This window comes from Dendropsophus ebraccatus, chromosome 3 (genome assembly GCF_027789765.1).
Source record: "Dendropsophus ebraccatus isolate aDenEbr1 chromosome 3, aDenEbr1.pat, whole genome shotgun sequence".
NCBI classification, from domain to species: domain Eukaryota; kingdom Metazoa; phylum Chordata; class Amphibia; order Anura; family Hylidae; genus Dendropsophus; species Dendropsophus ebraccatus.
In genome coordinates, this window is record NC_091456.1 from 64,691,326 (window position 1) to 64,716,892 (window position 25,567).

At 44.0% G+C, this 25,567-nt stretch overlaps 2 protein-coding genes across 2 annotated transcripts in view; both read right to left on the bottom strand.

Moving 5' to 3' along the window:
• Positions 1–3,720: 3,720 nt before the first annotated feature.
• LOC138787135 (relaxin-3-like) lies at positions 3,721–10,610 on the bottom strand. Its single transcript, XM_069964279.1, has 2 exons — positions 10,178–10,610; positions 3,721–4,279 (listed from the first exon to the last, which is right to left on the bottom strand). Exons 1-2 carry the CDS (start codon positions 10,401–10,403, stop codon positions 3,939–3,941), a joined length of 567 nt encoding a protein of 188 aa, XP_069820380.1. The 5' UTR covers positions 10,404–10,610; the 3' UTR covers positions 3,721–3,938.
• Positions 10,611–21,715: 11,105 nt separating this feature from the next.
• PLGRKT (plasminogen receptor with a C-terminal lysine) overlaps positions 21,716–25,567 on the bottom strand; it is a 54,302-nt gene continuing 50,450 nt past the window's right edge. Inside the window, exons 5-6 of the mRNA XM_069961931.1 lie at positions 24,360–24,469; positions 21,716–21,990 (exon numbers count right to left, since the gene is read on the bottom strand). Of these exons, the coding sequence (XP_069818032.1) occupies positions 21,857–21,990; positions 24,360–24,469 (244 nt within the window). The 3' untranslated portion in view covers positions 21,716–21,856. The remainder of the gene's footprint in view (positions 21,991–24,359; positions 24,470–25,567) is intronic.

The following is a 25,567-nucleotide window of genomic DNA, read 5'->3' on the forward strand; positions in this document are numbered from 1 at the left end:
TATAGAGTAACTTATTTGGGAAAATTATTTTGAATATACTGGGTCAGATTTAGCAAATCTGTCTAACAACTAAGTGGTCTACAGTAGGCCTGTGGAGTCGGTAAGCCGCAGCTCCAACTCCAACTCCTGAATTTTATCAGGACCAGTCATTTACCAGGGGAGCTATTTATCACACTGGCTCAGCAGCTTCTCCCTAATGTCCTACATGACCCTGGGGCGACTTCTGAGTGAATAAAGGAATACTGCATATAAAGCAGATTCTCCTGTGTGTGCAGTGGATGCAGTGAGTCTCCAGCCTTCATGTCCTGAACTACTCACAACTAGACCAGATGGAGCAGGTGATCTTTTCCTGCTGACAGTCTTCTTTGTTTCCAACTAAATATTCACCATACACCAAACACTGTAATATAGAGGTCAGCCATAGTGATATACAGAAGGTTACACATAGTGATATAGAGAGGAGTCACACAGTTATATAGAAGGTCACTGTGGGGGCACGCAATAGCACGCACACACACACATACACACACACACAGCCTGCTGCAGCCATAGCATCCACACAGCCCGCTGCAGCCATAGCACACACACACAGCTTGCTGCAACCATAGCGCACACCACACAAACACTCGGCTTGCTGCGGCCATAGCACACAAACACTCAGCCTGCTGCAGCCATAGCACACACACACACAGCCTGCTGCAGCTATAGCATACACACACATACACACAGCTGCAGTCCTAGCACACACAGAAAAACACACAATCTTCTCCCAGAGAGAAAACACCACACTAAGGACAGAGGCTACTGCTACACTACTTATGTCTTCTCCTCCTCCTCTATATTACACAGGATGTCTTCATATTACACTGCTGCTCATATACAGTCATCCAGCATCCAGGAAGGGAACAGCACAGATCTCCCCCCACACAATGGACTCTTCCAGCTCAGAAACAAACTGCCAAATAGTGACCGACAACTTTTCCATGGCCACCCTTATGTAATAGAGCCAGTGTCCTATTACTGATATATCCCCCGACCACCCTTATGTAATAGAGCCAGTGTCCTATTACTGATACATCCCCCGACCACCCTTATGTAATAGGGCCAGTGTTCTATTAGAACGTTGCTCATAATATATTCATGAGCAAAACTTGTAAAATTCATATCAAAATTCAATTATACATTTTTTTAAGTTTTTTTTTAAAGCTGGAGTCGGTACATTTTTTTTCCAACTCTAACTCCGACTCAAGCCAAAACTAGCTTCGACTCCGACTCCACGACTCAGACTCCACAGCCCTGGTCTACAGGAACCAATCACAGCAAAGCTCTAATTTCTCAAATTCATCTCTAAAACTATGTTTTTGCTTTCAGACAGTTACAGTGCAGCTTTTATTTTACTATAGGGGTTTAAAAATCAAAAAACTATGCTGTGACCTACTGCTATGGGCAACAAAGACAATTATTTTTAGATAGTTTTAATAAATTTGCCCAGTATGTTTACAGATTAGAATTATTAAGGAACCGTCATCTAGCTTTGAGATGTTGAACCACCAACACACCTTTTTTGCAGCTGGAGTTTACTGGCTGTATCACACATGCCTGGTCTAGCAATGTTGTACAATCTGACATTTTAGGGCCACGTCGCACAGTGTGAGTACCGAACAGATAGGCAGACATCACCCTGGGTAATAGGGCAGGGATCAGCCGATGAACAAGCAAACTGGGTCGTTAAATAAAAAAATAAAAAAGAAATCATCGTTATTACCGGTACATCTCCCAGGAATCTTTTGTACAACTCTCCCTACATGGTTACCAAGCTATAGCATAGACGCTGTAAGGGTGCCCCCACACACACTTTTTGTCTGGTGTTTTTCAGGCCAAAAAAACCCCGCCACTGCGGCACATGGCGTTTTTTTCATGCATTCATGGTTTTTTTTCTGCCATTTTTGAATTTATGTGTGAATGATCTTTTTTGTGCCCTCAACTTTGTTTGCCATCACATGACCTAGTTGCTGGACGACAAAAGGTGACAAAAATGCCAGAAAAAAATGCCATATGCACAGCAATTGGCGTTTCTGAGATAACAAGAACTGTTTCAAGTGTATGGGAGAAAAAAGGCCACGGTTTGCAATAAAAAAACACCCAACCCTCATCATGCTGCATTTTGACAAAACACACAGAGCCTCAAAAACAACAAAAAAAGAGAGAAAAACAGCAGCTGAAAAAATGGCACGTTACACAGACATATCATAAACGTCTATTGACATCTGGCCACTGGTGTATTTGAAAAAAACAAAACACAATAATCACTGAACTCAAGGAGATCAGTGAAAAAATTCCAATGAAGTACTCAATCAAGAGTCTCCACTGATGCCCCCAAAAATTTAAATACGCAAAACAAGAGCCGTGGAGCCTCAGTTGCGAGTCTCAAAACACGGGAATAGCCAGATATCCCTAGCCTGTTGTTGTTTGATTTGTCATTGCCCCTACTAGCCAGAATCCTGCTCCACACTGACGAGGGGCAAATATCCCGAAACAGCTGTCTGTGGATGGATGCCTGCATTGGCAAGCCTTTGTCATGTCGCAATACTTGCATCTTGAGTTAGACTTTGAAACAAAAGGAGCCACCCTGTTGTTTCCCTATTTATGTTCCAATACTTGCAACAGAGTGGAACTTAAGGGGCTACCTATCAGGGTGGTGTGGGATATCTAGGGATATCTGGCTATCCCGTGTTTTGACACTCGCAACCGAGGCTCCACGGACTCTTGTTTTGCACACTGGTGTGTTTGCAAAAAAAAAAAAAAAGGCAAGGGGGGAGATTTATCGAAGGGTGTAAAATTTTGTCTGGTGCAAACTGACCACTGCAACCAATCACAGCTCAGCTTCCATCTCTGGTGAAAGAAAAGAGGAGCTGTGATTCGTTGCTGTGGCAAGTTTGCACCAGTCTAAATTTTACACCCTTTGATAAAAACACCTTGGGGGAGATTTATCAGTGGTTGGATTTTAAGGCAGTGTGAAGCCAGCCTAGGGGAAAGTCGATCAATGTTCGTTTAGGGTGTGGTTTGGGCTGACAACAGGAGTGAAGTTCTGGTCTCACATCTCTGGCTTCAGGCACTGGGAGAGTACAGCTTGCTTCATAATGCATGTATAATAGTGTAATAAAGCACGGTATACACTCAATGGCTCAATCAGTGAAATGCAATGCAGTCCAGAATGTCCCAGTGAGCAGTTTCGGGACATTAACCCCAGCCTCATAAAGAGGCGGGAGTAGTTTAATGTCTTAAAAATAGGTGACAGATTTAAAAATAATAATATCAATAATAAAATAAATAAATATATATACCTTCACAGCCGGCTACACAGGCATACAGGTCCATGGCCCCCATGTTCTCCGCACGTCCCGTCACTCCTGACACATGGCATGTCCTGCTGCTGATGGGCTTATGTTCATGGGGTATTACGGGGAGGTTGTCTTTCCCCCCCCCCCCCGTGGGGGGTGGGGGTTTGGGGGGGGAGAGAAATAAGACATCCATCATAAATAAGACACAGTGCCTGTTTTTGAGGGGGGGGAAATATGCACTTATATGTCTTATTTTCGGAGAAACACGGTATATCTATTTATCTCATGAGGACCCAAATAAAAGTAAAAATTATGGTTGTGAGGTATTATGTTAATAAAACCCATACATCATACGTATTGACTAAATGACCAAGAAAAGTTCCACAGCAAAACCAAAAAATAGTTTATTGACAAAACTATTAATAGTCACATTAACATTTACAAGCCACAAAAAGGCTTTTGGTTAAAGTACAAATAGCGATCAACCAAAATATTCTGTGTAGTCAAAGTAGGAGAAATACTTGGGTAGATCACATTACAGCCAAGTCTGTGTACACTGTATACGAGATCTAGAAGTGCATCATTATATCTGGCACTTTAGCACAGAGTGCTGATCTCTGCTTTTGTGCAGCCCCATTTGCAACAAATTCCTGCCACTCCGATAGACAGTTCTCTCCGCCTTCTAGTGATCCAAGGAAAGCCATTGGAGCCTGCAGCAGCACTGTTTTCTGAATTACTAGTATCCTCTCCCTGGCGTACATACTCACTGAAATCCTCCATTGGTGTATATGCGTAATCATCATAGGAATGAAAAGAATCCTTCAGAGGTTGCTGCCTTAATGGTATATTTGACTTTTGAAGCTGTTCCAGGCGAGATCCCAAAAGTGCTTGCATCTTTAACTGATGTAGTTCTTGGTTTGTACTGTCCTGTAAAGTGTCTGGAGATGCAATCACAAAAAAACAAAAACAAGGAAACACAATAATTTTAGTAATTTAGTTACAGGATTTTACATACAAATTCCGATCTCCTAGTTTTTCCATCAAAATGAAGGTAACGGAAAGGGTAAGGGAACAATTATTATTTCAAATGTTAAGAATACAAAATATAAAAGATTATATGTAAATGTGTTGTATACACTTATTGCCACACAAACATGCCTCATGCCTACAGAATGGATAAGGAAAATTCAAAATAAATGGGTAGATTTATTTAAGACTGGTGTTTCATACACCAGTCTTAAAGAGGTTATCCAGGCTTATAAAAACATGGCCGCTTTCTTTCAGAAACAGCACCAATCTTGAAAAGAAAGTAGCTTTTTCTATTCCTGCATAACCCCTTTAGGCTATGTTCACACAGCATTTAACAGTGTGAAACTGCTGTCCGCTGGGCTCCATTTACTTCAATGGAACTGAGTTTCAAAACCCCACCCAAACTGGAGACAACAGTAGGGGAAAGTGGCCATGTTTTTGTAGCGCTAGATAACCCCTTTAATGATATGTGAACACAGCAGGCGGCATTTAACTGATTTCAATGCAATGGTGCCCCTGCAGTAAAGAACAGACGCTGATTCCATTGCAATCAGCGTCTTTTCTTTACTAAAATATTACGTTTTGTGAACATAGCCTTATACTGAAGTGAAATGCCCAAAATTTATTGAGCGGGAATATGGAAGTATGTACATTTTGTTGCAGACAATCTGAAGGGGTCTCTTTTGGCAGCAAGTACTTAGACTTCTGTCTGGCCCATTCAAGTTAAAGGGGTTATCCAGCACTACAAAAACATGGCCCCTTTTCCCCCTTCTCTTGTCCCCAGTTCAGGAGTTGTTTGCAATTAAAGGGGTTATCCAGCGCTACAAAAACATGGCCACTTTCTCCCTACTGTTGTCTCCAGATTGGGTGGGGTTTTGAAACTCAGTTCCATTGAAGTAAATGGAGATTAATTGCAAACTGCACCTGAACTGGAGACAACAGTAGAGGGGAAAAAGTGGCCATGTTTTTGTAGCATTGGATAACCCCTTTAAGCTCCATTTACTTCAATGGAACCGAGTTCCAAACCCCACCTTATCTGGGGAAAAAAGTGGCCATGTTTTTGTAGTGCTGGATAAGCCCTAATGTTACAGAAATTTACCTTAGCGTATGATCAGTTACTTAGGTGTATTGGCAGCTTTACTAAGAGTCAGGTGAACAGTGTGCCTAGAAATGAGATGCTGGTGTCTGATATTTGTTGTTTTTTCCACTGAAGACTCTGGGGGAGATTTATCAAACTGGTGTAAAGTAGAATTGTCTCAGTTGCCCCTAGTAGCCAATCAGATTCCACTTTTCATTTTTCAAAGAATCTGTGAGGAATGAAAGGTGGAATCTGATTGGTTGCTAGGGGCAACTGAGCCAATTCTACTTCACACCAGTTTGATAAATCTCCCTCTCTGTTTTTAAATCCTGGCTACTGAAAAGAATCAAACTGGCTTCTGGAGAGACAGGACTAGCTGATCCTTAGTCCTTTGTCTACCCCTGCTTAAACACACATTGAACTTACTTTATGTTTACCTGCCATGAATTGCAACTAAATGATCAGCCTTGTAAGCCCGTTAAACCATCAAATTGTGCTCATTCACTGCAGAAATTACATGGAGTTTCTGTGAATTTTGCCATTTGTAATGCATTAAATCTGCAGCTAAATATACCTGAAAAAAGTATACTTTTAGGATAAGGGTACACGTAAATGCACACGTAAAATAAAATGCTGCAGATTTGTGTGGCTTTGCATGTATTACGGTAGCTGCAAAGATTTTGTTACCAACCCTCATCTAGCTCTGGTGTAGACTTTAGGAGGTATGGCCACATGTGATGTATACATTCTGTGATTCCAGTGTTTGCAGTAAAAGCAATGTGCTGGGGAAAAAAGTGCACACAATTCCCACATGGATTCTAAATCCAATGTATGTAACTAATGTATGTTGCACAACTCACTTTAATGGGCATCACAGCAGATTTTGCTTGTGTGAGGCTACAAACACACACAGCTTATTATGGGAAAACTGCCACTGCAGAAGAGGATCCAACATAAAACAGGAGTACAAGTCCTCCCTTTATATTGTCCACTTCTGGTTTTGGCACAAAAACTGCAGTGGGAGTTTTCCCAAAATAACCTGTGTGCGTTTGCAGCCTTAATGGTGCGCTTACACGGAATTATTATTGTTCGAATTTTCATGATAACGATCGCATTTGAGCGATAATTGGCTCGTGTAAACACGGCGAACGATCAAGCGACGAGAAATCATTCATTTTGATCTTTCAACATGTTCTCAAATCATCGTTGGTCGTTCGCTAAAAATTAGCAAATCGCTTTGTGTAAACAGTCTTTCACCGATCCACCCTATGTGTGATCCACCCTATGCTGATCGTTATAAAAAACACATTGTTACTGCGAAATCGTTAATCGTTCGGTTGGGCGAATTATCGCTCCGTGTAAGCGCAGAATATAGGAACCAGAATTTTTTCCAGAGAAATTATGAAGATCATGAAGAAAACCTATGACATTATAGTCTAACATGTAATGGATATAGCAGTGCCTTCAGTCCTATGATGGAACAAAAAGACAGATGCTCCAACATAGGTGTGACCCTAACTTTATGCCACTACTGATTTACCCCAACTCAAATTCCACATATAACCACTGGTAAATCCAAATTTCTTATCAGGAAATCCAGATAAATTTCTGGACCCATAAGGTTCTATTGGGCACGGATACTTCCAGATTTTTCCTGCAGGGTGTCTATGCCGGAAAATAACTATTAGGCTACAAACCCACTTGGCAGGTCTGCAGCCAGTCCCCTCGCTGCGTATTTGCAGCGAGACTCGCTGCAGATCCCGGCCCTATACTTTTAATGGCAGACAAACACGCAGCAGGGATGTACATCCCTGCTGCGAGTTTGTCTGCAGCCCACCCCATTAACCCCGCCGGAGCTGATACTTCACCTGATCCCGGCTCCGGCGATTCCCGATGTCTTCAGCAAGCCGGAGCGGGGACCAGGTGAAGTATATGCTCCAGCCAGCCGCCCACAGCCCCTTTAACACCTCCCACAGCCCCGGCCGCCCAATCGCCCCCCCGCAGCACCGATCGCACCCCCCCCCCCAATCGCCCCCCTGCAGCACCGATCGCTCGCACGCCCCCCTGCAGCCCCGGCCGCCCGATCGCCCCCCCTGCAGCACCGATCGCACGCCCCCCCCCAATCGCCCCCCTGCAGGGGGGGGGGCGATCGGGCGGCCGGGGCTGCAGGGGGGCATGCGAGTGATCAGTGCTGCGGGGGGGGGGGCGATTGGGGGGCGTGCGATCGGTGCTGCGGGGGGGGGGGGGGCGATCGGGCGGCCGGGGCTGCGGGCGGCTGGCTGGAGCATATACCTCACCTGGTCCCCGCTCCGGCTTGCTGAAGACATCGGGAACCGCCGGATGTTTGTCTGCCGTTAAAAGTATAGGGCCGGGATCTGCAGCGAGTCTCGCTGCAAATACGCAGCGAGAGGAATCGCTGCAGACCCGCCAAGTGGGTTTGTAGCCTAAGGGTCTATGGCGTATTTATCGCTGCTAGTTTCTAGCACATAAATCCACAGTGATACTGATTGCTATAAAGTCAATGTATGTGTATTCTCGCTGCGTGTTTGGTGCGATTTTTCCATGCGAGTTTTGATTTTCACATGATTTTCACAGGGGACTTTAACACCACAAAAAACGCAGCTACTTTCGTGCAAGTTTTGTGCGATAAATACGCAGAAATACGGTATGTTCGAAGGCACCCTAAGGGTAGCTTTACACACACTGTATAGCAGCAGATTTTCTGCTGCGGATCCAAAGCAGATCTGATCTAAATAACTGAACACAGTATCAAATCTGCACCATCAAATCTGCTGCGGATCCGGTGTGTGCGAAGGCACCCTAAATGTAGGACATGTCCTATATTTGGGCAGAATTCCGTCACCGATGCCCCATTGCATGGCAGTCCGGGCAAGTGCTGCTGGGTGTTGATGCTGGCCCTTTAACTGTACTTGATCCTAAAAAGGGGCGCATACAATTAAATGTGATGCTGTGACTGACCGGGCTGGGAGCCACCTTGGTGGTGTGCCAGAAGACAAACAACATCACATGTAATGTTAGTGCCGCACTGCACAATGTCATTGAATAGTGTCGCACTGCAACTGTGACATAGAACAACTGTGATGATCTACGGCACGAATCCTTGATGAGTTTTTGGTCATAGGAGACTTTTTGGATGCAAGAGGCTTTGCTACCTTTGCATTTAAGGGGTTATCCAGCACTACAAAAACATGGCCACTTTCTCCCTACTGTTGTCTCCAGATTGGGTGAGGTTTTGAAACTCAGTTCCATTGAAGTAAATGGAGCTTAATTGCAAACCGCACCTGAACTGGAGACAACAGTAGGGGGAAAAGTGACCATGTTTTTCTAGCGCTGGGTAACACCTTTAACAGAACAGCCAAATCACAGAGAAGTTGCAAGCAAGTCACTCACAACTTGCATGCCTTAAAGGGGTTATCCAGCGCTACAAAAACATGGCCACTTTTCCCCCTACTGTTGTCTCCAGTTCAGGTGCGGTTTGCAATTAAGCTCCATTTACTTCAATGGAACTGAGTTTCAAAACCCCACCCAAACTGGAGACAACAGTAGGGAGAAAGTGGCCATGTTTTTGTAGCGCTGGATAACCTCTTTAACATGTAATGAGGTTGAGTGACTGCAAATCGCATTTACTGTGTCTTCTCTGTGTAGCCCCTGCCTGACTGTAACTCTGATTAGGAATTTTGTGTATTTACCCGGGCAGCTCAACTCTCTGACACACAAGGCTACGTGGACTTGCAGCATTTTGGGCTACATGTTTGTTTGTTTTAACCAAAACGGAAAGAACTGGAACAGAGAAAAATAAAAAGGTTTTTTAAATTTTTTCTGTGTTTTGGTCTCACTCCTGATTCTGTTGAAAATACTATATGAGAATCCAAAAGTTTATGTTTTGAGACTTTAGAAGTCCAGGTAAAGATAAACGGAAACTTTTAGTGTAATATTTTGGAACCTACGGGTAGTTTCTAGAGGCTTGTTGGGTTTTTACCCTTCGTGTGGGTGCAGCATTTGCTTTTTGCAATTGAGATTTTTCTGGAACATATATGTCAACTCTCTTGCATGTATGAATATAAAGTAAACTTAGTGGAAACCATATCAAATATTCCCATTAAATTCAATGGGAAAATGGGAAACATTAACCTGCCATTTTTAAGTTACGGCCAAAAGCCGTGTGGGAACTCTCTTCATCCCACAAAAACAGAAGGGGTCTTTGACAGGTGCCACTTTGCGGCATCCATCATGTATACCCCCTGGGCACTTTTCTGTTGGGTGACTGGGGTCTATGGGTACATTTGCTGTAGCCACAACATGTAGTACAGGGACACCAGTCTGTTTGATAGGAACCTTCCTCTCATATCTACTCTCTGAGGGACTCACTAAAACATGTATGCCAGTCATATCAATGGGACGTGGTAGGGCACGGAAAAACAAGTGACAATACATGGTTGGATTGGGAAGCTCCCATTAAAATAAATGGTCTCTTCATGACACAGCCCGGCACACTGACTGCCTCAGGAGTTTGCCTGTGTGCACATGACCCAGAATTCTGCGTTTATTTTTCATGTTGCAGTGACGTTTCGGTCAGTGGCAGAGAGCCTGGTTACTGGGGATAAGGCGCTCATCTTCCCCTCACAGAGAGTTATGTGCCGGGAGACATCTAACAGCCACCAAGGTGCTGAGGTAACTTATCCGTCCCTTCCCGCCCAGGGCTCCTCACCTGCAGTCCGGTACCCGGGGCTCCTCCCATCCTCCTGCTGCAGCCGCTTCCAGCGGGACCCTCCGCAGGCGAAGATCACCGCCCGGATAAACTCGCGGCCACATAACTTCACCCCGTACTCAGAGGCGGAGACCGGGCTCCTCGGCCCCCTCAGCTCCCCGGGGAGCGCGGACACCAGCATCAGCAGCGCCGCGAACAGCAGCGAGCCCCTGAGGAGAAGCGCCATGTGCAGCCAGGTGATAAGCGCTACACTGCGGAGCCGATAGAGAGAGCAGCCAAGTAGTCGTCAGTGTGCCCGGCTCTGCGCTGCCCCTTATATCCCTACCGGAGCGTGAGTCACCGAGCCCCCGCCTGTGTCCTCCATCATCATCATCATCATCTCCTCCACGAGTGGCGGCAAATCATTAGTGTACAGAAAGTTTTACATACAAGCCTGCCATTGTGTATACATAACCATTACATACCAGTAACCAGCCTGTAGCCACAAGACATGCGGCTTCTGGTGACACGTACGCCATGTGTGACCACAACCTTGCGTCTCTTATAAATCATCAGGAATCAGATCCTTGTGGTTTCTGAGATGTTATGTGCAGACAGGATCTGGACACTCAGTACAGACATTTTTTTTTTTTTTAAATATAATTCATTTGCCAAAACCATATTATATACATACTGAAGGGGTTTTCCAGAATTTAAAAAAAAATAACTTAGTAGATGGGAAAAGAGAGGTTTTACCAAATACGTCTTATGATTTATTTTTGGTGATTTTGATTAGGAGAATAATATATTTTACTCATCAGGCAACCGTGTCCTGGCACATAACAGCAGATTATGACCGACCACAACAGAGTATGAGCGACAGCACAGCAGAGTATGACCGACAGCACAGCAGAGTATGACCGACAGCACAGCAGAGTATGACCAGATAACACAGCAGAGTATGACCGACAGCACAGCAGAGTATGACCAGATAACACAGCAGAGTATGACCGACAGCACAGCAGAGTATGAGCAGACAGCACAGCAGAGTATGACCAGATAACACAGCAGAGTATGACAGACAGCACAGCAGAGTATGACAGACAGCACAGCAGAGTATAAGCGGACAGCAGAGTATGACCGGACAGCTTAGCAGAGTATGAGCGGACAGCACAGCAGAGTATGACCGACAGCACAACAGAGTATGAGCGGTCAGCACAACAGAGTATGAGCGGACAGCACAACAGAGTATGAGCGGACAGCACAACAGAGTATGAGCGGACAGCACAGCAGAGTATGAGCGGACAGCACAGCAGAGTATGAGCGGACAGCACAGCAGAGTATGAGCGGACAGCAGAGTATGAGCGGACAGCACAACAGAGTATGAGCGAACAGGACAGCAGAGTATGAGCGGTCAGCACAACAGAGTATGAGCGGACAGCACAACAGAGTATGAGCGGACAGCACAGCAGAGTATGAGTGGACAGCACAGCAGAGTATGAGCGGACAGCACAGCAGAGTATGAGCGGACAGCACAGCAGAGTATGAGCGGACAGCACAACAGAGTATGAGCGAACAGGACAGCAGAGTATGAGCGGACAGCACAGCAGAGTATGACCAGATAACACAGCAGAGTATGAGCAGACAGCACAGCAGCACACAGATATGGAAGTAACCTAGGAGAGATCAAGCAATGTTATGTTGAAATCCCCTGGGGGGAGGGGGTATGGAATAAAATGAGCGGACAGCACAGCAGAGTATGACCAGATAACACAGCAGAGTATAACCAACAGCACAGCAGAGTATAAGCGGACAGCAGAGTATGAGCGGACAGCACAGCAGAGTATAAGCGGACAGCAGAGTATGAGCGGACAGCACAGCAGAGTATGTCCAGATAACACAGCAGAGTATGAGCGGTCAGCACAGCAGAGTATGACCAGATAACACAGCAGAGTATGAGTGGACAGCACAGCAGAGTATGAGCGGACAGCACAACAGAGTATGAGCAGACAGGACAGCAGAGTATAAGCGGACAGCAGAGTATGAGCGGACAGCACAACAGAGTATGAGCGGACAGGACAGCAGAGTATAAGCGGACAGCAGAGTATGAGCGGACAGCACAGCAGCACACAGATATGGAAGTAACCTAGGAGAGATCAAGCAATGTTATGTTGAAATCCCCTGGGGATGAGCAGACAGCACAGCAGAGTATAACCAACAGCACAGCAAAGTATGACCAGATAACACAGCAGAGTATGAGCGGTCAGCACAGCAGAGTATGAGCGGACAGCAGAGTATGAGCGGACAGCAGAGTATGAGCGGACAGCACAGCAGAGTATGAGCGGACAGCACAGCAGAGTATGAGCGGTCAGCAGAGTATGAGCGGACAGCACAGCAGAGTATGAGCGGACAGCACAGCAGCACACAGGTATGGAAGTAACCTAGGAGAGATCAAGCAATCAAGTAAAAACTAAAATCACCCATTATACAATGAAAAGTCTAAACTCCAACATAAATAAATTCATACTGTCATTGATCATGCTTATGGTGCGTTTACACCGACAGATTTATCTGACAGATTTTTGAAGCCAAAGCCAGGAATGGATAAGAAAAGAGGAGAAATATCAGTGTTTTTTTTATGAGCTGTTCCCTGTGTATAGTCTGTTCCTGGTTTCGGCTTCAAAAATCTGTCAGATAAATCTGTCTGTGTAAACACACCATTAGTGAAAACTATAAACAAAGAAAATATCAAATTCCCAAATTTTTTGGTCAGCTCACATCCTAGAAAAAAATTAAAGGACAACTCCGGCGTTCCTAAAAAAAATAATAATAATAAAACACTGACACACAAACATTTCATAATCACCATCCCTACAGTGACAATCACCGCTTGAATTTCCCGTTAGCCGCGGCCCCCTCCAGTTCTGGTCGGCACCTTCCTATCTCCCTCACTTCTGGGTTCTAGTAAAATGAATGGGAGAGAAAAGGCTACTGGTGTGTACCGGTGGCCTTTTCATTGGTTGAATCACAATACTTGGCTTCCAGCATGCTTAGCCAAGGGGGGAACAGTGTCAGATAGCTATATAACATACATTACAAAGTTATATAACTTTGTAATGTTTGTTAATTAAGCAAAAAAAGTAAAAAGCCGGAGTTTGCCTTTAATATAAAGCAAAGGAAAAAAATTCCATAAAAAGGTTTAGGGGTCAGAATACAGACATCGAAAGAGGCACCAGAAAAACTAAATTCAGAGACATATCAAAAGTTTTATTGGTGAGGGTCTGAGTGTTTATACGGCAACCAAGTGGAAGAAAGAGGCGGGAGAAGTTGCGCTTAGCATCATGTGAGGAGACAGTTGCATAATGAAAGTGTATGGGGTACCTCTTCTCTCATAGATACAGAGCCAGGAGAGGATCGTGTCTGAACACCCAATGCTAACCCCAAAAACGTTAATATGAGTACCGTACCGATTAGGTAGGGTTGGGCGATATACCATGAAAATACCATTACTGTCTCTGGCGTCTGTTAACCGACCTCATCTTTGCCAGGATGGTATTTGCAGCATTTCTTCCTGTCTGAGCTGTGAGCGCTGCACAGGTTGGAGGAGGTCTCCTATGTGCTGTCTGTGCAGGGATGCCCCCGGCACCACAGCGTGTCAGAGGGACCCCCCAGCATTGTCCTGGTCACCATACCAACCCCCCATCCTCTTCCTCCACTTAGTACCAGCCATGTGTCCCCGCTCCCCTCCCGTACATTCCATTCCCCAGATGCTAAATAAAAGAGGTAGTAAAATATGAAGTGACATAGAGCGGGAGGGGGGTGCACGGCCCTCTGACCCCCACTACTTCTGGGCGCAGGGGCCTCTCATGATACTGATTCCATGCCAGGTGCTGCGGTTCGCGATCCTGTTGTCCGTGCTGTGCCACAAGTCCATAAAGGTATCCGCGCACCAGACCTATGGACACAGCTGGATTTCACTAATGCACAGTATATATGCACAATATATATATACACCAAGAGGGCACGTGTGTAGTTATAGCTTGAGAAAAGACCACTGCTGTGGTCAGAAACTTTGCTGTTTTTGTACATAAACTTTTCATCATTTTTTGCCACTTTGGAGTGTTGCTGCTCTTTCTTGGAAACATATAACATATACACACACACACACAAAGGGCACTTCAAGAAACTGTCCCTCAGTATAAAACAGTACCTAGTAGAGTGCAGTGGATCAGGCTTCCTCTCTGGTCAATAATAAGCTTCATAACTAGAGATGAGCGAACCTGGAGCACGCTCGAGTTGATCCGAACCTGAACTTTCGGCATTTGATTAGCGGTGGCTGCTGAAGTTGGATAAGGCCCTAAGGCTATGTGGAAATCATGGATATAGTCATTGGCTGTATCCATGTTTTCCAGACAACTTTAGAGCTTTATCCAACTTCAGCAGCCCCCGCTAATCAAATGCCGAACGATCGGGTTCGGATCGACTTGAACCCGAACCCTGTTCGCTCATCTCTATTCATAACTCATCTGTCACACTGACTCAGTCCTTGTTAGCTGGCTCCTAAGAATCTCCTCAGTTCCTCACAGAGCTTGTGGTCTTCTCTGTTGAGGATGTGACTCCTGTTACAACTGCATCTTGAGGGGAGCTCATTAGAATAGCTCCGCCCTCTTTGGAGATTTTCTGGACCCAGGAGGCAGCTGTTGTTACCATTGTAACTCCCTGAGTGTGATTTGTGTGTTTAGTGATTATGACCCATCTCCAGCATGGCTCCTCTCTATAATACAATAACGAATAACCAATATATTAACAAATCTAAATATAATATAGTGTCCATTCTCACATCCTAGATCTGAATGAATGAAATATTCTCATAGAATATTTTGTTCTGTACACATTTGAATGTGCTGACAACAAAATCACGCAAAAATCATCAATAGAAATCAAATTTATTAACCACTGGAGACCTGGATTTGGGGTCACACGTAAAACTTAAGTGGAAAAACACACTACAGGCTGATCCAAATTGATGTAATGTCCTTAAAACAAGTTAAAATGAGGCTCAGTATTGTAACCTGCCTGAATGACCTCCCTACAATGTCTGGGCATGCTCCTGATGAGGTGGCGGATGGTCCTGAGGGATCTTCTCCCAGACCTGGACTAAAGCATCCGCCAGCTTCTGGACAGTCTCTGCTACAGCGTGACGTTGGTAGATGGAGCGAGACATGATGTTCCCAGATGTGCTCAATTGGATTCAGGTCTGGGGAACGGGCCAGTCTATAGCTTCAATGCCTTTATTTTGCAGGAACTGCTGACACACTCCAGCCACATTAGGTCTAGCATTGATTATTCTGCATTAGGAGGAACCCAGGGCCAACCGCACCAGCATATGGTCTCACATTGGATCTGAGCATCTCATCTCGGTACTTATGGGTAGTCAGGCTATCTCTGGCGAGCACATGGGGGGGCTGTGCGGTGCTCCAAAGAAATGCCACCCCACACCATTACTGACCCACTGCCAAACCAGTCATATTGCATTCACTCTCCATGGCATCTCCAGACTGTCACATGTGCGCGGTGTGAACCTGCTTTCATCTGTAAAGAGCTCAGGGCGCCAGTGACGAATTTGACAATCCTGGAGTTCTCTGGCAAATGGCAAGCGTCCTGCATGGTGTTTGGCTATGAGCACAACCCATATCTGTGGACATCGGGCCCTCATACCATCCTCATGGAGTCGGTTTCTAACAGTTTGTCCTCCTGTACCTCCTTGCACAAAGGCAGAGGTAGTGGTCCTGCTGCTGGGTTGTTGCTCTCCTACGGCCTCCTCCACATCTCCTGGTGTACTGGCCTGTCTCCTGGTAGTGTCTCCAGGCTCTGGACACTACACTGACAGACACAGCAAACTCATCTCTCTCCCCTCACCTTTTATCGTCATGCTAATGTCAGGGACTGGAAAAAAAAAAAAAAAGTTTCTTGAAAAAGATGGTCTTAAAAAAACTTTTCACATTACAAGTTTTTCTATCTGTCAGGGTCTGAGTGTTGGAGCTGGTAGATTGAGCTGTACTCTTCTCTCTTCTAAAATACATAACTAGAGAAAAGGAGCTGCTGCACCTTACACCTATGGCTGACAATAACGTCTCTCGGCTACATTTAAAAACCAACACCATATTGCCTCATGTACCGCGTGCAGGTCTTCTGGCCCACGAGTCCGTACACTAAACCAACACTGTGTCGGGTGGGGGTGGGGTCAGTGGGTTTGGTCCTGTGACAGTGGGGTTGCAGGGCTATTCTGAGGCCCTTCCTCCCCTGTTGTCGATTGCTTTGCGCGGTTGGTGGTTGCTGACCGACACAGTGGTGGTTTAGTGTGGGGCCAGAAGACCTGCATGCTACATGAGGCAATATGGTTTGATCAAATTATACTGTATACCAACAATCTGGCGTTGGTTTTTAAATGTAGCCAAGAGGCATTAGTGTCAGCCATAGGTGTGAGGTGCAGCAGCTTCTTTTCTCTAGTTTTGTAATTCTCTCTTCTAATCCTGAATAACCCCTGACCTTCCTATATACATGAACTTGCAGCTCAGGTGACTGCTATCTCTTGTGATCCTCTGATACGAATGAATTCACAGCTTAGCTGAGTGTGCTTGTGTTTTTAATGGGGAAGGGAAGAAGATTGTACCAGGAATGAGGGTTGAAGATCCTGTAGTGGCTGTATATCTTTTTTTTCCAAAACCTGTTTTATTAGGTTTTTTCATATACAAACAAACAAATAGGTACCAACATCCACAGATAAGGTCAAAACAAAGACAGAGTAGAAATGCAGGCAAGGAGACAATGTTTAATTTTCTTATGTAAACCCGGTGTATCCAATTGCAGCACCTCACAAAGTGCAGATGCGCCTGGTGGATATTGGGGGAAATGGGGGGGGGGGGCAAGGGAGAGAGGGAAAGGACGAGCAAAGGGAAGTTTCAGAAAGTTTTCAAGGGTGCCAGCCTGGCCAGTCGATAGCAATTAGATACCCACTTAGATATCGGAGGGGCCTCCAAAGAATTCCAATGTAGAGGGATCAGTAATTTTGCTGCTGTTAATAGGTGCATAAGTCACTTTAATAAGTCACGTTAATAAGTGACTTTTCTTGGGGTGGAAGCCACAGCAAAATCATTTTAGGTCCATTGTTGAGCCTTTTAATTTGCCCATAGTTGACCTTATCGTCTCCCAGTATGGCCTAATGATGGAGCAGTCCCACCACAAATGTGTATATGTACACTCTACCTGTTGACATCTCCAACAGAGATTATTGTCCATCAGACTAGCTTTAAACAGAAAGGAGGGCGTTTTATACCATCTGGTGTATAATTTATACGAGTTCTCGAGTGCGAACACAACAAGAGAAGCAGTATGAATGTGCTGCTAATAAGTCCCGTTCCTGGGAAGTAAATGTGGTATTTAATTCACCTTCCCACGCCCCAAGAGAAAAGACGGTTTATGAGATAAGGGGGGTGTCAGTAAGGCAGAATACATTTTTGACATTAGTTTTGTCGGCAGTGAGTCTCCGGCTATCAACTTATCTAGCCAAGTGGGCCAATAATGGCAGATAAGGGGCGGGGGTGACGGGGGGGGGGGGGGGGGGGGAATCCAACAGGGGCGGTTTGGAGAAAAGATTTGGGCTTAAAAATCTACAAAGAACGACCTGGATAAATCAAAACTTTTGACACGTCTCTATGCCATAGCATGGAATCCAACAGCATCTAAGTGGAGTAATCTTCAAAGCTTTATTGGAGGATCAAGAATACAATACATCGTTTCGGTTTACATTGTATTCTTGATCCTCCAAAAAAGCTCTGAAGATTACGCCACTTGGATGCTGTTGGATTCCTTGCAACTTGATATTCTGTCCAGCTGGGATTGTGGACTAACCAGCGTGCTTCCATGATTTATCTGCAACATTGGGACTTTCTGGTGCTGTTGGACTTTCTACTTCTTTCTGATGTCTCTATGACAGGCACACCTTAAGGACAAAATTAGACGTCCTAAAAAGGTCAAAGTGGTAATTCCACAAGGAGAGGAGAGGCTTAGCTGTGAGCTTCATGTATGACCTCCTCCATCTATTAATTTTACGTTTTGCTGTAATGGTGTACTGATCACTTTTCAGCAGTTTCCTGCTTATCACCTCAGACAGAATAGTAAAGGCTGCATTACATGGCACGATATAGAGGAGAAAGCGAGTAGGGATGGTCCGAACCTGCTTCGGTTTGGGTTCGTAAGAACCCGAACTCTCTGCAATGATTCCCGCTGTCTGACCACTCCGTGTAGAGGTTGGATACAGCGGGAGGACTGCCTGGAAAACTGGGATACAGCCATAACCATAGGCTGTATCCCAGTTTTCCAGGCGGTCCTCCCGCTGTATCCACCCGCTGCACGGAGCGGGCAGACAGCAGGAATCTGATGCAGAGCGTTCGGGTTCATACGAACCCGAACGGAAGCAGGTTCGGACCATCCCTAAAAGCGATCGCGGAACTGTCAGGTCAGTGCTCGCTTCCCTCTCATTCTATGCTCACTGCCTGTGCTATTAGGCTGCATTCCAATGTTCTGTTTTCCTCACAGACGTGGAAGGCCTGTAACGGACTTCTCCCCCACCCGGGAAGCATCTGTAATTAGATGCTGAGAGCGGGGGAACTGTACAGATATGCGCAGTGCCGTAATGAGTTAGCCGTGCGGCACTGTCATTACAGCGCAGCGCATATCTGTACAGTTCCCCCGCTCCCAGCATCTTATCACAGATGCTGCCCGGGCGGGGGAGAGTCTGTTACAGGCATTCCTCACGGAACACGGAACGTGGAAATGCAGCCTTACACTTACAGACAGCGAGTTGGAGAGACGGCCCATTGAAGTCAGAGATGGTCTACTGCCGCCTGTTACTATTACACGCACTGACGCACAGCAGACCCTTGTTGTCATGATCTTTCAACATGTTGAAACACCACTATCTGCCATCATCGTGCATGTCAGCTGATTGTGATCTTTTACAAGCACTATTACATCAAACGATTATTTTTCAGTAATCGGCCAATAATCGCTTGGTGTAATAGGGCCTTAAGTCTCAGCTTAAGGCTATGTTCCCACACAGTATTTTTGTTCAGTAGTTTGGTCAATGCTTTCCAACCAAAACCCAGAGTGGATTGAAAACACAGAAAGGCTATGTTCACACACTATTGAAATTTAGTGGATGGACGTCATTTAAAGACAGATAATAGGCATTATTTTAAAACAATGGCCTAAACAGTTTACAATAATGGCAATTATTTGCCATTAAATGACGGCCATTCACTAAATTTCAATATTGTGGGAACATAGCCTTTCTGTGTTTTCAATCCACTCCAGGTTTTGGTTGCAAAATACTGAGCAAAAATACTGTGTGGGAACATAGCCTAAAGCAGGCATGTCCAAAGTCCGGCCAGAGGGCCATTTGCGGCCCGCGTTCCGAACTTTTACGGCCCCCCAGGTATCCAGCTTGCTATTATCTGCCTGTGTTATAAAGCATATAGCATGTAGCATGTAAAATGGTCGGCCCTCGCACATGTTCACTTCATCAAATTTGGCACAAAGTTTGGACATGCCTGGCCTAAAGGATACTAATAACTTATATAAAACCCACATGGTTGCATTAAATGTAACACCTAATTTTCTAATATTTTTTTCTCCATTACATTAATAATAATGGACATCTACAGCAGTGCTTCTCAAACTGTGAGGGGGGGCCTCACCAGTGAGGCGCCCCCTAATTGTTGGTGAGGCCCAGCTGGGGAGCCAGTTTTCACAAAGTAACCATGATCTGCACAGTCCTTATGCTGTTGGCAAAAATCTCCATTTTAGCCACATTATTAATTTATTTTGTAATTTCTTTATTAGTATATAGAGTTTGGAAGACTGTGAAAGGTAGCCCTAGCATTATTTTCAGCTTTTAAATGGACTTTCACCACAAATAATGAGGCACCCTCTTGGTCAGTCTGGTGAGGCCCAGGCATTGCCTTGGTCTGTTGTGTGAGGCTCCAGTACAAAAAGTTTGAGAAGCACTGGTCTAAATCATGTTACCTCCCTCCGCATTTACAACTATCCGTGATTTGTAGCCACATTGGGTGAGCATTAGTAGTCATAACGCATGAAAAAGATAACATAGTTCTAAGTGTGAGTGAAAACTTATCATTTGTTTATTTTATTGGAATAAACCTAGGCATAATTTATTGTTACGGCACACAGTACATTCATTTATATTATAAAATGCATGTTAAAGCCTTTAAAAAAAAAAAAAAAAATAAAAAATACATATTATAGCTGTAAACAGTCTGAGGATTCTGTAGAAAGAACAGTTTTCTATATTTTCAAAATAGTTGTTACTAAATCTATTATCCTGTACTGTATCAAGTCATACATTAAACATACCAGCAGATATTATTATCTTACAGAACTAATATACAATGGGCCTCTATCAGGACTGTCTAATAGCAAAACTCACCTTGCTGCCCAAAGCAACCAGAGTGCATCTTTCATTACTCATTCATTACTGTACTGTGAATTGGCTGCAGCAAATGATCAGGTTTAGGCTACAGTCACACGTCTGAAGGGCTATCCGCAGCCATGGACCCACAGCTACAGACAGCACTATGGATGTGCATCCATAGCCGCCCGCAACACATGGACCCATTCATTGGTTAATGGCGATCCGTGCCACACGTATGGACCTGTCAGTATTTTTTGCTGCATGGATCACAGCCCCATAACACCTATGTGAACAAGGCCATTCAAATAAACTGGGCAGAAATTACAGACGTATGCATGTAAGCCTTAAAGAGTCACTGTCGTATTTTTTTTTTTGCAGAAATCAATAGTCCAGGCGATTTTAAGAAACTTTGTAATTGGGTTTATTAGCCAAATCTGCCATTATCTGCATGTAAAAAGCCTTTTCCCAGGTCCCCCCCTCCTTCCTCTTTTTCATCCACTCTGAAAAATCTGAAAATTGTGACTTGTTGCAGGAGTCGTACCCTGTCTGTTCTAGGGAGAGGGGAGGGGGGAGGAGGAAGGAGGGAGTTAGCCGGCAGCAGAAAGCAGATAACAGAGGATTACAGGCACGGAGCTGGGTGACAGCTGTAATCTGAGCTCAGACAGGTCACTGGTGACTGTCACAGGAGATATCCCGTGAGGGATTTGTAGATTAACTCTTTGTTGTCCTGTTTTGGTCTTTTCTTTAGCTCTCTCCATAGGAGAACAATGAAGACAGGGGGGAGAGCTTCAAACTGCTTTTTCATGATAAAAATGCATTTTTCAGATAATAAACCCAATTACAAAGTTTCTTAAAATCGCCTGGACTATTGATTTCTGCAAAAAAAATTTCACGACAGTGACACTTTAAGGTTACACAGTTCTGAAAGATAAGACCTATTATTTTGACTTTTTAACACAAGTGTAAATATTAAAATGCTGATATTGATTGATGGTATAAACAAGATTTTATGTTTGATTTTAAGATTTTAGGATGCCTCTTATATTAATTGAGCCTTAAAATTAAGGTTTGTGTCTATTTTTCATTTAATTTTCAAGTAAACATCTGTAGTACAATCTGGCACCAATACAAAGCGGAAACTGGTGACAGCAGCCTGGGACGCAATATTATTATTTATTCAATTAAATACAATTTTTTGGTTTGCTTTTTTACTGGATATTTACTTTTCTATAAAAAAACTTTCTTTGAGCTTTTCTTGCTTTTTCGATCAGCTCAAAAGTTGGTAATCCCTGTGGCATTTCTAGTAAATGATTCTCGTTTTCAAGAATATCTTCAGCACCACCTTAAGAGAAGAAAATACATGATTTTATCACAGTGCTAAGTGACTAGATGACATAAAAGCACATTAAACGTTTCATTTTAAGAGAAAAAACATGTAGTTGTGGATTTAAACATAATACAAGTCTTAACAGTTTGAGCAGTGTTTACCCTTCTATTTTATACAGTCTTCTTTCTAATTATTGTCTTATGTGTCTGCTGGAGTAAGAAATGCAGTCGATGTCTCATTTGTGACTTTTGATGCCCAAACACTGTCCTTGCCATTCTGTATGCTGCATAGCAGGGACAGCACACTGACACTGGTGTGTATAAGGGAGAGAAAAAGAAGAAGAAAAAGAAAAAAGCGGGCACCGGCGCCTCGTGTGATACCTCAATACACCAAGGATAAGGATTATGTGAGAAGATGCTCACCTGGATGCCACTTGGGCTTGGTGCATATCACCCCTCAACAGGGTACAAATCCGAATCCAGGGTCTTGTTTGGTAACAGTCCACTGTATAGGGGCCTACTACCTCTAGGGACTGCTGAGCTGACTGTACCAAAAACAGGATGATCCCAAAATAATGGGGCCCGTGGAGAGAATAAGTGAATTAAAAAAAAAAAAATTAAGGTACTATAGGTCAGCGCTGTCCACACAGAGAAGTGGCCAAAAGCTTGAATAAATGAATTTAATATAATCAAAAAATATATACTTAGTATAGCACAAACATGACGTGTTTCAAAGACATACGTCCTCTTCATCAGATAAAACAGTGCACTGACCTAGAGTACCTTAATTTTTTTATTTTATTTTATTCACTGGTGTGTATAGGCACAGAAACACAATTTAACCACTGCCCCATACCTGGATGTCAACATATAGGGGCCTTAATACAGCAATGGTTCAATGACTATAATCCCCAAGTAATAATTGTAATTCTGATTTATTATTACTTTTCCCCTATCCAAGATTGGGGACAAGCGTGAGATTATAGGGGTCCGACCACTGGACCCCCTGGAATCTCTAGATCGGCACCCAGGCTCCTTTTTTGAATGGAGCTGTGGTTGGCGTGTGACCTGCAGCTCCATTCATTTTCTAAGCAGCCCCCGGAGAGAGCCGAGTACAGCACTGGGTTTTCTCCGCCGCAGCTCCATAGAGAATGAAGGAGCAGTTCCATTCAAAACAAAGGAGCTGGGGCACTGTTCTAGAGATCCCCGGGTGGCCCAGAGATCAATACACCTTGATCCCATACTTGTTCCCTATCCTGTGGTTAGGGGACAAGTAGGAATACATTGGAAAACCCCTTTAAATAATAAATAAGTAGCTTTTAAAAGTTTAAAGTGTCTATGCGTGCCTAGAATAGTAATTCCTTCTAATCTTTATACAATGCTAAAAGTTAAACAGGTGTTCTTATTTTCAAGAAATCCCTTAAATAAATTTGAACATACACAACCGTATGGTAATTTTTACAGACAAAAACCTCTGCATGCTACAGCACAATTTCCATTGCATCTTCCCCAATTGTTGTGTACATATTCAAATAATTACTTCTCTATTACATGAATTATTTCTGGCTGCACAGATGCATGTTGCCATAATATAACCACTACTACAGGTAATAGAATTAACCCATGTTACACATGCTGAGATGTCAGCCGTTAATACAGGACAGAACACATGAGTTATGTGAATGTATTTAGCATGATGAGAGTTAGAGATGAGCAAATTTACAGTAATAACGATGCAAAGTGCTTCGTTATCTCAGCAATCCGCTCAACACCTTGCTGACATTTAACTCACTGCTGCTCCTTCCCGGGTTCTGGGAAAAGTTGAATCCAGTCCTGGGAAACTGAACTGGATCCAGCTTTTCTCAACACCCAGGGAGGAGCGGTGGTGAGTTAAAAGGCAGCAGGGTGATGGGCAGACAACTAACAAAGTGATTTGCTTCGTTATTACTGTAAAGTCGCTCATCTCTAATGAGAGTACATGTTAACTACTAAATAGTAATACCAAAAATTATACAGCACAGTGTGTACTGATAGAAAACAGATGCAGATGTGGATCTTCTTGCCCCAGGAATGATTCAGGTTGGCAGGTTTAACTAAGCAACCGATGTTAGAGCCCTTTTAGAAAGACTGACAAATTAGTCTAGAAAAGATAACAAGATTACATTAATAGAACCTACATTTTGGTCCCAAAGGGCTCCAACAATGCATATAAACATGGATTGTCTTTAAATAAGATTTCATTTAAAGCAGTTGCCTTACAAACAGTTGCAACTTTTGTCCACTGTTATGATTCAGATGCTGCTATTTTAGACATACAGATGACACTGCAAGATGCTGTAAATAAAACTTTAGGATCAAGGAGTAAAAATAATCAGACACTTGTACCTTTCATCCTATGGACAAGAGTCCCATAGCCCATATCATACTGGTATGCAAAAACAAATCCTAGTGGTATGATGGGAATAAATAATCCTGGCTTCTTTCCTTTTATTGCCCTGTACAAAGCACAGAGTGTCAAAAGTTATAGTATAGATTAAGTCAAAGATACAAATAATTGCTTTTATTGTAAAACAAGGTAAAATTCACCAACTGTACGTGAAACCTTCACCAATAAAAATGTCCCCTGAAATATATATGCATACATAGATAATCATGCGGCTACTGTAACCTAAATGTAGGTAAAAAATTACAAGAGTGACCAGTACCTCCAACTGGCATTAATTTACCTAACCTCCCTATGTGTTTCTACCATGGGTACCACAACATCACCAGTGGGGAAGCTGTTGGGAAAAGAAAAATATGGGCTTAAAGGGGTTATCCAGCACTACAAAAACATGTCCACTTCAGGTGCGGTTTGCAATTAAGCTCCATTACCTTCAATAGAGTTGCAAAACCCCACCCAAACTGGACACAAGAGTGATGAGGTCTCTGGAAGAAAGTGGCCATGTTCTTGTAATGCTGGATAACCCCTTTAAGTGCATTCCATAAACCAACAGCCACAATTAGTAACCACTAGAGACGAGTGAACTTCCTGTAAGTTTGGGTTTGCATGAACCTAAATGATCGGCATTTGATTCCCGCTGCCTGGTGAAGGTGGATGCAGCCCAAAGACTGCCTGGAAAATATGGATACTGCCTATGGCACCTGTGCTCTGGGGCTTACATTCTAATTTCCCTGTTTCAGACAAACACACACACTAAGGTCATTTTGTCAATTTTCAAAAGAAGCAAATTCCCACCACTTTGAAATATAGGAAACCAAAGTACCCAGAAAGAACCCATACAAACAACTGCGAGCGGACGTACAGCATGATAAATCTGGCATGGGAGGGGGCCATATGTCCTCCCCACCTTGCTGGACTCCTCTGCCCACCCATCAGACTAGCGGGGGTTGAGACTGGCGTACGCCAGGGAGAAGGCAAGAATCTGATAAATCTCCCACCTTATGCATAGGTTGTCCTCGGTCATGTTTAAACTCAGGACCCCAGTACTGCAAGGCAGCAATGCTAACCACATGCTTGCTACCATGCTGCCCCAAAATATATATTAGAAAATGTAATAACATTTGATAGCATTTACACTGCACCACAAAGT

Coding starts and splice junctions, on each gene's coding strand:
- LOC138787135 (XM_069964279.1), bottom strand. CDS start 10,403: ATGGCGCTTCTCCTCAGGGGCTCGCTGCTGTTCGCGGCGCTGCTGATG. Junction 4,280..10,177: donor CCCCGGGTACCGGACTGCAG/GTGAGGAGCCCT, acceptor TTGCATCTCCAG/ACACTTTACAGGACAGTACA.